This window comes from Cryptomeria japonica, chromosome 8 (assembly GCF_030272615.1).
Source record: "Cryptomeria japonica chromosome 8, Sugi_1.0, whole genome shotgun sequence".
Lineage (NCBI taxonomy): Eukaryota > Viridiplantae > Streptophyta > Pinopsida > Cupressales > Cupressaceae > Cryptomeria > Cryptomeria japonica.
In genome coordinates, this window is record NC_081412.1 from 664,837,695 (window position 1) to 664,851,754 (window position 14,060).

General features: G+C 30.7%; 1 protein-coding gene across 1 annotated transcript; it reads left to right on the forward strand.

Moving 5' to 3' along the window:
* The first annotated feature begins 10,339 nt into the window (after nucleotides 1–10,339).
* On the forward strand, nucleotides 10,340–12,973 carry LOC131050089 (receptor-like protein EIX1). Its single transcript, XM_057984227.2, has 2 exons — nucleotides 10,340–11,471; nucleotides 11,640–12,973. Exons 1-2 carry the CDS (start codon nucleotides 10,340–10,342, stop codon nucleotides 12,971–12,973), a joined length of 2,466 nt encoding a protein of 821 aa, XP_057840210.2.
* The last annotated feature ends 1,087 nt before the right edge of the window (nucleotides 12,974–14,060 follow it).

Below are 14,060 nucleotides of genomic sequence, written 5' to 3' on the forward strand. Positions count from 1 at the left end.
AGAGAAGGGGTTGGAGGCATTAAATGCCTGAGAAGACCTCATGGTTATCTAGAGATAAGGGTTAAGCTTAAGTTAGGCTTACCCACTGGATTAAGAGTTAATTCAAGGATAAACCCTTGTGCAAATGATTAAGAGATAATCATGGTCAAAGCATTAAAGGCTTGATGAGACCCTTGGGTTGGATGAAGGTTGAGTTAAAAGAAATTCTTTAACCATGTAAGAGGGTTTGAGTTAACCATTAATGGTTATTGAAGACTTTGGTGAATTAAGTGGTTGAAGACTTGAAGCCTTTAATGGTTATCAAAGACTTTGAGGATTTAAGAAGTGACTTCCCTTTTCTTAGGGATGTGACAAAGTTTAGAAGATGGATTAGGCTAATTAGAAGCGATTAGAAGATTCTAGAAGGGATTAGAAAGGGGTTTAGGAAGGCAAGTGGGAGATGTAGGATTTTGCAAGTGGATGGAGGGATAATAGGATTTAATTGAAATAAAGTTAATTTAATTCAATTTGGTTGCAATTTGGGGAAATTAAATAAATTAGATTTATTCAATTTAGGATAACTATTTAATTAAATTTGAATTTAATTAAAAGTGGATAGGGGGGATTTAATTGAATAAAATGATTTATTCATTAAATGGGTATAGTGAATTTAATTTAAATAAATTGAGTAATTTACTTAATAAAATAGAGGAATGTGGATAATTTAATTAAATAGAGAAATGAACATAAAATATTCATTTAAGAATATGGTCATTTTTATACGTCTACAATATATATAGAAGGATTTTTTTTTTCATATAAATTTTCTTCACAACAATGACTATCATATGTTCTCATCTTAGAAAATGATAAAGATGAAAATCAAACCAAAAGATAATGAAGCTTACTCAACAAATCATATATTTTTATTTGGTTCAACCTTCTTCTATTTGTCTCTTCTTTTACTTTATTTTTTCATGTGGTTGTATTAGGTGATTAGTACTCATTATAATAATTTGGACCTTAGCATGATGTAAACAAATTAATGGTCTCCCATTCAATTAAAAATAATTGTTTTAAATTTTATTTATGGTTTTACTAATTCAAATTCCTAGGAGATTTATTACTTATAATACATCTAATAATATATAATTTTTTACAAATATCTAAGTTTAAAATAATCTTAACTATCATTTTAAAAATATTTAAATGCATCTAACTTAAGTTGAATTTCAATTCAACTTAAACTATAAAATTAGATAATAATTTTTAAAACATAGATTATTATTTACATCATTTTCAATGTACAATCAATAAATAAAAAAGAGCAACAATACAATTAACTATAAATCTAAATAATATTCATAAAAGAACAAAAATTAAAGAATAATCTTTTTAATATCTTAAAGTGTTTTCTTCACAAAGTAGGTATATGCTCACTTTTTAAGCAAAAGATATACAAAATAAGATTCAAACAAAACAAAACAGTCAATGAACATTTTTTTTCATGACAAAGTCCATTTTGGAAGCAACTAGATGGTGCTAAGTTCAATGTAAAAGAAAAGAAAACAACAAGATTAAAATATAAAATATAAAATATAATAAAAAATATAAATATAGTAAAATATTTTTACTATAAAATATTTTATTCCAAATAAATAAAATGAACTTTTATTTAAATAAATAACATTTAGAGAGGACGAAGAAAAAGTCTTGAAGGAAGACTAGTCATTATAAAGTAGAAGGAAGGCTAGAAGTTGAAAATTATGTGTTGACTACTTGGTTATAAGTCTAGTGTTTATCGACAACAACTTTATACAATCATCATGTCTTAAGAACTTCAGAATTTGATTCTGGCAAAGAGCTACTTAACATGGGATATACCTACTACTTTCATTAATTATCCTTCCCAGAATAATAAAATAAAGAAATTTGATTATTAGTTTTTTTGTGGAATTTTTTGACATTAAAGTAGAACCAAAGAAATGAAACATGTTACTTAAAAAATAAAGAGGTCAACAAATGATGACTGGTAAATTAGAAGATGGAGATTTGACCAAGAAATAAACAGAGTATATGAAAAGAATTAAAGACATGATTTATATATTACAATAGCACTTTGTTATTTATTTACTTTGGTAATAGGTTTTTGAGTGGATATATTTAAATACATTGTTGTACTTACTATGTGTGTGGGATAAAACTTAGTTAAATACTAAGTATCTTAATAGATTTATAGAATTTATTCAATATCTTTAAAGTTCTTAGTATTTTATTTTTTATTACGTAAATTTAAGTTTTTAGTCTAGTTTGAGCAAGAGAGATCAATTATGTAGAACCTCTTTCCCTGACACCATTTCTGGGTGGCCATCAATCTTCAAAGTTTTTTGTGAATTTCATTTAACAATTTTATTCAATTATTTATCTAATTTAATTTTTTTACAGTGTTGTCTTATTTCTAAACTAGAGATTTAGATATACAAGTCATAATCATCTATATTATTATAAAGTTATGTTCAATGACATGTGTAATTCTATTTTTCATTATTAAATTATATTGTTTATTAATTAATGAGTGACCTATATTAATATTATTTTCTATAAAAAATAAATAAAATTCTAGATTACTTCGTCAAAATATTAGAATAAGAGGACATGAAATTCATCCCATTATTAATGATAGTTTTGAAGAGTCTTACTCTTCCTTATTAATGAGATTATAGGTAGGGACGTGCCCCTTAATATATATTATGTTGGTTTAGTCAATTAAGTAGAGTTAGTAGGTGGGACTATTTAGTTTAATCATTATTATCAATGTTTACAAATTGTTTCTCATATTTTCATGTTGTATCTTTAGTTGAAAATTTATTCTACTTGACTAGGAATTTATAAATGACTTGATTACGTAAGTACTTAACTTGTTTCTCCACTAAATTTTCAGCTTCTAAAATAAACCTCTCTCATTATATAATTCAAGCAATTTTGATTCAATCAAATGCTCATAACCAATTATTTTAAATAGGTAGGAGACAAATAGGATTGATTTTGGATGGGTAATAATTTCAACTTGTAGGATTAATTAATTGTCTATTGGAGAACATTAGAAGGTCATTCAATTTTATTAGTACAAGATTTATGCTCTTATGGTTCTTAAGTGACACCTAATTTTAAGAACTGGAGGAATACCCACTCTTCCTTCATTAAATACAACTCATTTTTGTGTTGATCTAGTTAATGTTTCACCCTAATTTTGATACACAATAAAATTATCTTTAAGGAATTGAAGTATGTATTATTGGTTTCAAATGTGGTCCTCTATTACACAAGCTTTGGGATGGCCCTAAAAATAAGTACTAGGTTTTTGAAAGGTATCAATACAGAGCCTAAAATAGAGTCATCTTTTATTATGTGTGAAATTATGTTTTATTCTAAGACTCTATGAATGAAATCTATTTAGACCATTAAGTTTTTTTATTGGAGGGAAAGAAATGTCTTACAGATATCCTTCCAGATATTTATTCATAATTTCTATATTGAAATCTAGTTGTGGATGATAAGATGAGATATATTCTAGTTGTTTATTCCATATTGCAAATATGTTTGTCCAAAATATTCTATAAATATAGCATCACAATAAATCGCAATGGTTTCAGGAATACCAAATAATTTTTTTACCCTCATATAGATACTTCAATAATAATTCTATCATGAAATTGATGAGGGATCCTATATAAATGTGCCTAACTAGCGAATCTATCTAATATTGTACCAAGCTTATTTGACTTAAAAAATCTAGTAATGAAGTGCATTGATATTTATTTCCGATGTTGTGCTAATATACCTAAAGGCTCTAAAAGGCCTAGGGTTTTTAATATTATACCTTTCCTTTGTTGGTATATTATTATGTTAGCCATAAATTTCTTTATATCCCCCTTAAGAAATTACCAAAATAATTTTTTTATTATGTTGAGAGGTCTTTAAGAACATTGAATGTCATCTTATTATTCTAAAAATATTAAACCAAGAGAGGCCTGAACCTTTACATAACCACAACAAAAAGTGACAAAACAAGGGCTCATGAGAGGTGGGAACTCAAGAACAAAAGCCTATTTCCAAAAAGGGAACCTAGTAGGTTTCCATTCGCACTAACAAACCCAAAAACTAGAACAAGTAGACAAAAAGATAGTGCAAGAAAAAAAAATAGAACACTCTCTCATCAAAATCATGAACCAATGGCTTACTTGGTGGGAGAGAACTCCAACTTCCTCTCTACACAAATATCTTTATATTTCTCCATAGTAATGAGATTTTTGGATTAACCTTTCCCAAAAGAAATGGTCGGGGAGTTCAACATGGTTTTCACATTTGACATAGATGCTTCAAACCCCATCATCCTATTAGTGAGTCATCCCTTTGAGATAGTATGCTAGCTTACAACAAACATTTTTAATAGAAAATAAAATTTATTTATAACATAAGGAATCATCTTGCTAAACATACTTATCTAAATAAGATGGATCCTAAATTTTTATTGAATAAAATTATTTGTTATATGACTATGTTTCTACTCTTCCGAGCTGCAACTTCTACCCACTCAAATTATAAAATAATTGACACAAATTGTTTCTTCATCTCTTTCTATTGATAATGAGATCACCTACAATATTCTCCTTAATTTTTCATAAATAAATTGAATGAATGCTCTAATCTATTACTCATTTTGTTGCTTTTTGGAAGAAAACTTTTGCTACAAAAAATATTTATACATTCATGATGTGTCGTAACTTTGTAAGGTCTTCCCTATTAGATATTGATTCCATTCTATAGGTACATGAATTAATGATAATACTTATTTCTCATATGTGGACTTGTCGTTTGATTTGTCTACTCTCAAATACCAAGGGATACTTGTGCAACAATACTACCTCAAGGCCATGTCAAAAAACATCACATTTTCCTACAAATGTTTTAGAGAAGTCTATGGTAGCTAACATAGGACTAGAACTAGGAGCTAACTTTAATATGTTGAAATCTAACCATAAAAATGAATCATACCTTAATAGTATTGTTAAGAGTGCTGATATGTTAGCTTAATTGCATCTAAAGATTGCATTATATCTCCTTGTTAAAATATCTAAAACAAGTTAAAAACCATAAACTAGTGCAAGAAATAGATATTATAAAATATTATATACAAATAATTTAACAATTCAAAATAATAGTACAAAGTTTGTCTCCAATAAAATTATGTAAATACTTAAGATACAAAACTTCTATGGTAGATGTTTTTCTTTATTATTTATCCCCATATCTAGGATGATTAAAATATCATTTTATTTGCCATGCCATCGATATTGTTATAGTAGTTATGTCTAAATAAAATTGTTAGTATTGATCATGAGCATTCATAATTGGATGAAATATTTTTTAAATTTTAATAATAAAAAAAACATGTGATTTCACATCAATGCACCAATAAAATTTGACTTAATGAATATCTATAACTTATTTTGGGGTCTTTCTAGATACCTCAACAAAAATCATGCTTATGGATCCTCATATTTGATAAACGAGGACACTTGTTAATTGAGCTATTGTAAAAAAGTAACAATGACTTAAAAAAATTAGGTAAGATTTTTAGAAGCACAAATTTAATTTTCTTAATCATTAGATCCTCTCTCCTATATATCCTTTATTATATTGCATTATTTTTTAAAGCTTAAAGTCAATAAGTGAAAATATTGAACATTAGTCAGAAGTTTAGGATAATTTAAGCTTACATGCATATTTCTTAACATTGACAACACTCTACACATACATCCAAATTATTGAGATTAACATGTCTCAATAATATTGAAGGAAATGAAGAGTGAAGGTCTCATTTGTTTTTAATGATAAATAAATATTTAATATATCTATGCATACAAGAACATCATCCCAAATGTATTGTAGTCAATATTATATACTCTTTGATAAAAATATTAATTAGATGACTTCATATCCAAATACCTATCTACGAACATTAAATTCTTTCTCGATCACTTAGCCATTTGGACAAAAAGTCATTACATTCATTAAAATATTTCTTTCTCAATTTCCTTTTAGACCACAAATCTAGGGAAATCTTGATTGCCCAAGTATCTATTTGAGTATAAATTCAACAATTTCTTTCTCACTATTTCTTTATCATGGATTCAATCAATGTTACATCATCAACATACTCTATAGTTGGAGGAGTGTTTTAGCAAATAATCATCATTTTTCTAAAGAATAAGGGTAAAAAGTCTTTGCCATTAAATTATATTAATGATAATAAAAAAACCCAGAGGAAAAAGTTTTGTTATGATGGAAGAGAACAATAGATTAGAAGAATTATTTCACAAACTATTATATATTAAAGGAGATCAGGCTCAAATGAGTAATAATAAATTTAACTAACCCTAACAAGAATAATAGGCAAATAAACTAATAGTAGATTAAGTTGCATATCTCTTTAAGGAGAAGGTTTCCTCCTTTAAATCTATTGTCAAACACCCAATCAGTAGACTAGTTCACTAACTTATTGGCCTAGTTATCAACTTAATCAAGATGATGGAAGAATATAAATAGAATCTTACCATGGACCTTGCATGCTTCCTCTATCTTGATAGCCAATACCGAATCTTTAATAGTTTTTCTTCAAAGAAGTAATAATAATTAATGAGCCACCTTCTAAACAAGAAACATCATAGACAACTAAATTAAGCCTAACATGTCTCTCATAACAACTTCTGCTTTAGCAAGATTATTAGTATTTTGGCTAATGTAGCTTGCTTCTAGAGTGATGGGAAAGGTAAGGCTATTTAGGAAGATCTTTAGACCAAAATCAATTGGATGGGGATTAGCCTTATTGGTGCCATCAAAATTGAGCTTCCAATCCACCATTAGGATTGATCCAAGAGACATCTTTAGGATTCTCAAAATTGGCTTTGCTTCTTTTCATGCTAAATTAATTTTGTCCAAATTAGATCTTATAGCCTTCTAAATGTTTAAAATTCCCATTTATTGTACTAAAGATTGAGGACTAAAAATGAGGAAAGTGCACTTCGCAATGTTTTTCTATATAAGATTTAATGTTCTCTACACTTGTTATTTATTCAACGTTCATTTCCTCAATGTTTTTCATTCATTTCAAGACATATGGTCTAGATGAGAATTTTTGGGATCAAATTGTATCAAATTCTATTATAATGGCAATTTTTTGAAAGGATTTTTCCATTCACCCAATAGTGATTTAACAAATAGATTATAAAAATTTTCATTAAATTTTGTGCCACTATAACTCAAAGGGGTAGTGAAAGAGAAGGTGAGGGTTGGTTTCATCTACATTACTATGTAGAATACATTTGAGAATTTTAGACTATCCCCCTTTCTTCTATTGTTTCCCTAATTTTTTTTTTATCATAAACAATCAACCAAATAAAAAAGTAAGCTTTTGAGGACAATTTATATGAATAGGTTCATCAATGAAAACAATGTAGGTTGACTTAAAGGTATTATCCACAGAAGGAAAGAGATACCATGATGCAATAAGAGATTAGTGTCTATTTAGACAAAGCCTAATCTCATAGCCTGTAAACATCATTGAAGATTAATTCAACAAACATAGCAAATTTTATTAAATACCAATTACAATTTATGATGAATTCCACTAAAAAGTGTTAGTGCAAGATTTTAGCCTTCTTTCCTTGTTTTATAGAGCTATATTTATCCGTCATTTACAAATGATCATTGTTTCTTTATTTTATGAATTGGAAAGCTATTATTGCTTATTTTATGTAAGCTAACAAAGGTCGAGAATTTAATTCTGGTTATTTTTCTTTGTGTAATGCCTTCAGAGAAGCTTTTTATTTTTCCTCTATTTCATGCTTTCACAGAGGATCTTTATATTGTAATTATCAATCAATTTAATGAATTATTCTTCATTCTTCTTGCTCTCAAATTTCTCTTCTATTTTAGCTGCAACTTGTGTTATTATTTTCTAGCTAGATTTTATGTAGGTTTAATTAAAACCTTACATGGTATGAGAGTGCATGGGTGCTGGGAACAAGAAAGTTGAAAACTTGCACTAACACCCCCCCCTTAAGTCTAACTAAGAAAATATACCTTATGGGTTCTGACAATAGATTCTCATCAAGAAGCCAATTAAAAAGAGGAAAGAGTAAAACCTAAGTGGAAAAATCTCTAAACCATTTATTCAAACTAAAGAAGAAAGTTGCAACTATTGATGAAGAACTGCAAATGAAATGAATTCACAATGTAATGGGATTATATGAGAGTCATTAAAACCACTACACGAGATGTAATGGTACATATTTTGGACTGCTCAAATGGATGAATAGATAGGTACATAGTCTCTAAATACATAAAGTGATTGTTTGAAAATAGGAATGATTCTAAAAAATTATGCTCCAATCTAAAGAAATACATAGATGTCCTTTGATTGGGATGATGTCATTATTTATCAAATGCTCAATATTATTCCACTAGGAAGAAACTCTAGAAGCACTTGAGGATGCGGCTTTGGAATCTCATGTAGTTAGGAACCTTGCTATAAATAATCTCTAGGAGCAAACAAAGTTGCAACATTGGAATCTCATGTATATAAGAATTTAGAACAAAAGAACACTTTTGGCTACCTATTGAAGGAAGAGTGCTGAGCTTGGTGGTTAATCAACAACTTTTAATATTATAAGTTTATTTATTTAGGAATCTTATTAAAAGAAACCTATACCAGATGCTTTAAATAGAAACCCCCATATACAATTTTAAATAGGTTCATTTTTTAATAAAACTCCAAATTTTTCTAGATCTTCTTCATGTGGTGCTTATAAATCACGTACAATTTTCAAGAATCAACATAGGAAGAAAGAAAGAAGCATGCAAAAATTAGGGGAGGAACAAGCATGTATCTAAGTTCAACAAAGGTTTACATCTACCTTTGTGGTGATGATAATCTTCACAAAAAATTGTCTGCAAATAAAAATGTTATGTTTCTTATTTCCAACAACCATGCACTTTGGTACCATTTAAAGTTTTGACTAAACGTACATAGAATCTAGATAGAAAAATAAAAACTAAACTTGAAAAAAAAAGAGAAAATTTGCGAGCAAGAATAATTAATACTTGTGTCATTAGTTGATTGATAATTACAATATAAAGAGCCTCTATGAAAGCATAAAATAGAGGAAAAGAGGGTTGGATTTGGAAAAGAAAGAGAGGAAAGCCATAAATTTGCAAACAATAGATTGAAAGCCTAATATCCTCCTTAGTTAGACTTAGAGGGGGTGTTAGCACACATTATCTATTTTTTTCTCCCTTGTTTTACGGCTGTTGTTGTCCACTTTACTTTCATGATTTGTGCAAAAAACTATTGTTGATTGGATTCTAAGCTAACTATCATATATTCTTCTTTTTGTAGATTTCTTTTACACAATGACTATCATATATTCTTATCTTTGAAAATAAAATGATAAATATAAGAATAAAAAAGAATATAACAAGCTTGTTCAACAAATAATATCAAGAATATATTTGTCTTTTCTAAAAATTTGGTTACCCTTTCTTTTTTATGGGGTTGTTATCAATTATCTTTAAAAATTACAAGCTTTTAGACCCTAGCATAAAGTTAACAAATTAATGATATCCCATTCAATTATAGTTTAATATTTTAAACTATGTTTATGACTTTACTTATTCAAAGTTTCAAGATATTTATCTCTCAAACAATGTTTTATGACATGCATGTATATTGGAGTTTTTTAAATAACAAAAATATATCTAATATATTGCATCAATATCAAGGATAGAAAAATAATTAAAATATTTAATAAAATATCATCAATTATCATTTGAATTTTTTTTATATACACCTATTTAAGTTAAATTTGAATTCAATTTAAATTAGATGAAAAAAAAATATTTAGCACATATATTATTAATCATATCATCTTCAATATTCAATTTAATATTTGAATATCAACAAATATAAATGGTATTCCTACAAAGAAAAAAATTCAAAAACAAGACTTTTAATATATTATTGTATTTTCATGACTGCCATATATTAGATCTTTAAAATCAAAATAGGACAAAAATAAGAATCCAACAAAACAGAAAATAAAAATCAATAAATAAAAACAAAGTAAACCATACATATATAATATAATAAAATAAAATTACATGAAACAACATACCTTCCAATTAAATAAAATAATTCTGAAATAAATAAATAATTTTAACTGAGGCTCCTAAAGAAAGACAACTCTAATAAAGGAAATAGATAATATTGTTTGTCCAGGGAAAAATGATCATCCTCATAATGTCTCCCGTTTCATTCTGGATGAATCTCACTTTTGTCTTGGCGATGCTTCTGCAGATGACTTATCCCTTCACCAATGGATGCCCACCTAATGAGAGAAATTACTTGTTAGATTTCAGAGGAGGCCTCCTCGATCCCACTGGTCATCTGTCATCGTGGCAGGGCTACAATTGTTGCGAGTGGAAGGGTATTCGCTGCGACTTCCATTCAGGCCATGTCATTAAGCTTGATCTCAGAAACAGCTTTGCTGAAAGATACGGAGAGAATACCAAGATTCTTAGTGGGGCGATACATCCATCGCTATTTGATCTGCAGCATCTTCAGCACTTGGATCTCGGACTCAATGATTTCAATAACACCTCAATACCTCCTCAGTTGGCAAAACTCCAGAACCTCACTTTCCTTTCCTTGGCATATGCTGGATTTGGAGGTGAGGTCCCTCTGGAGTTGGGGAATATTACAACCTTGCGCCACCTCGATCTCTCAGTAGGTGACGACTTTCCCTTGGAGAGTACCAGGTTTGCAGAATGGATAAAGATACAAAATTTGAGAAGCTTGGAGTACCTGGCTATGAATTTCGTCAATCTGTCAATGGCGAATGATGACTGGAGTAATGCCCTTAGCAGCCTCTCTTATCTCAGGGAGATTCACTTCCGTTATTGTGGACTTTCAGGTACACTGCCTTCTCTCCTAAACATCACTCACTTATCCCATCTCGATCTTTCATCCAATTCATTTTCATCCATATTGCCTGCTTGGTTTCGGAATGTCTCGTCCTTGGTTTCGCTTGATCTGTTTCGGTGTGGTCTTCATGGTTCCATCCCTTCAAACTTTTTGAGTCGTTCACGCCTGAGAAAACTTGACCTGTCAGATAACCTTTTAGAAGGGAACCTTTCTTTCATTCGATACCAATCCTCGTCAATAGCCCACCTTAACCTCCAGTCGAACAGTTTAGACGGAATTATTCCTCTTTTCTTTGCAAACTTTACTGAACTTAAATATTTGCTACTCGCAAATAATTACTTAGCAGGGGAGATACCTCCATTTGGATCAACATTTGGGAAATTTTTACCACTTTCATTATTAAATCTTTCCCAAAACAAATTGATGGGCAATATACCACCCTCTATTGGTTGTCTTCCTCTATTGAGAAGCCTCAATCTGGAAAATAATTACCTCTCAAGAAGATTACCAGATGCCATTTCAAAGCCCGCTAGATTCGAAGAACTGAAACTTTCTTCCAATAATCTAACAGGGAGCTTTTCTCTTTCGTTCATGGATAATTAAACTCGGCTTTCAGAATTGAGCCTTTCTAACAATAGCTTTAAAGTTAGCATTTCATTAGCTTGGATTCCACCGTTTGCCCACCTGCAGTACCTGGGATTGAGCTCTTGCAATATTGAGGGTGCTTTTCCTGCTTTTCTGTCTACTCAATATTCTCTAGTAGAATTGGACTTGTCAAATAACAACATTTTAGGAGCTATTCCGACATGGCTGTGGGATCTCCCTGCTCTTGATGTGCTCATTCTTTCAAACAACCAGCTACAAGGTTTCCTGCCATCGGTAATATCCAAGGACTTCTTCATCGTGGACTTGAGAAAAAACAAGTTACAAGGCTCTCTTCCATCTTTTAAGAACCAGATAGGTTTATTTGATGTGGCAGAGAACAATTTTAGTGGTTTCATTCCTGCTACAATGTATGTTGATTCTCTACTTTTATCAAGCAATTATTTGACTGGAGAAATTACACCTACATTCTGCACAAATACATTTCAAACTCAAATTCTGGACTTGTCAAAGAACACTATTAGGGGTACCATTCCTCCAAAATTGGGGAGATATAAGGATATGACAATTTTAAATTTGGCTAAGAATGATTTGCAGGGGAAGATACCAGAGCAGCTAGGAAATCTGAGCTCACTTCGTACACTAAATCTCTATGGCAACAATTTACAAGGTACCATTCCTGTATCCTTAATGAATTGTATAGATCTAGAAGTATTTGATGTAGGAAGCAACCAAATTAAAGGAAACATCCCATTTTTCATTGGAGAGCTGAGACGTCTCCGAATTCCGAGCGTGGCTTCAAATAAATTTGAAGGCAGTATTCCTGCCTTTCTGCTTGAGCTGAAGATTCTACAGATTTTAGATTTACCCCACAATTGTTTAACAGGACCGATTACTAAAAATTTCGGAAAGCTATATGCTATGGTCCATGAATCACATAATGATGAATCAGAGTTCGCTTGGCTTGTCAGAAATGTTGATATCGTTCATCAAAATATATTCATGCTCTGGTATCAAGTTACTCTTTGGGTTAAAGGGCGGACGAGTCCATATGAAAAGATATTCAAGGCATTTAGATTTATGGACCTATCTAACAACAACCTATCAGGCATTATTCCTCCAGAAGTAGGTTTCCTCATGAATCTAAATGCTTTGAACCTTTCAAAAAACCAGTTAAGTGGTTCGATTCCAAAATCTGTGGGAGACTTGGTTAAACTGGAGTCCCTGGATCTCTCAGCAAACAAATTGTCTGGAAAGATTCCCTCAGAACTTCTGAGCCTCACGTTTCTTGAGAGTTTCAATGTTTCAAACAACATGCTTTCTGGTTTGATACCACAAGGCAAGTAATTTGCAACGTTTGAGGCTTCTTCCTTTGCAGGAAACCCAGATCTACATGGACCTCCACTTAGTCCGGGTAGCCAAGAAAATTTTCATAACAAAGAGACAGAGACAGAGACAGAGACAGAAGAAGAAGCAGAGGAAGAAGATGAAGAAATGAAGAGATGGTGGACAGTGGCAGTGGGATTGAGTTATGGGGTAGGATTTGGCACTGTAATTGGAGTGTTGTGCTTCCATTTAAAATGGAGATGTGAATATTTTAGATTTCTGGATGGTCTTATACTGCACCTCTTTGGAAAGTGAAGTTGAGAGGTTACGGTGGATTGTCAAAAACTTTCATGACATGGTTGGGCATTTGCAGCACTTGTTTTATGCTTTCTAAGTTTTAGAGGTTTTTTCAGAATTTAATGTAATAATGGCTTTCTCAACGTTGAGAAAAACTTGTGTTTTGTTTTAAAAGGAGTAAGGCAAGATGAAGTTTTCTCATCCTTTCATAACTAATTGATATAGTTTTTTCGTAAACTTCACTAAAAGACTCATAGTTTATTAAAAAATAATGTACGTTTTTTATTTATTTTTTAATCTAATTCAACTTCTTTATATTTTCAAATATCAATTATGATTTTTAGGATGCGAATTTGGTCTGCGAATTTTCAGACTTAAGGCGATCTCTCCCTGTCGAAGGTGGAAGCAGAATCGAGGCGACAACGTCAATGTGGAGGAGTTAACCTCCTCCACCCGGTTTGCGCTCTCTACCCCGTCCACTTGTGTCTTTTAAATCTCTGTGGTTTTAATGCTCTGCACTTTAAATTAGACCTAACTACACCGCCTATCTACTCACTCCATGCGACCCAACCCTAGTTTTCGATGGAGCCAGAGTCAAATGGAGGTGCCATTAATAGCCCTAAATCTACCGCTCACACAAGCCTAGCTTTAAGAAAATATTTTTTGGAGACTGTCACCCCGCCTACGAATGGAGTCCACCCATCGACGCAATTCCTTAAGGCTCCTGAAGGCGAAGGATCTAGTAAGGATGGTAAGTGCCCTCGCATTGCCTCAGACTCCTGCATTTCACCAACTATTGAGATGTTGAATG

Bases quoted from the DNA above. Each gene is read 5' to 3' on its own strand.
- LOC131050089 (XM_057984227.2), top strand. From the start codon at position 10,340: ATGTCTCCCGTTTCATTCTGGATGAATCTCACTTTTGTCTTGGCGATG. The intron at 11,472-11,639 runs GTTGTCTTCCTC...CTCGGCTTTCAG, and splicing joins CAATATACCACCCTCTATTG to AATTGAGCCTTTCTAACAAT.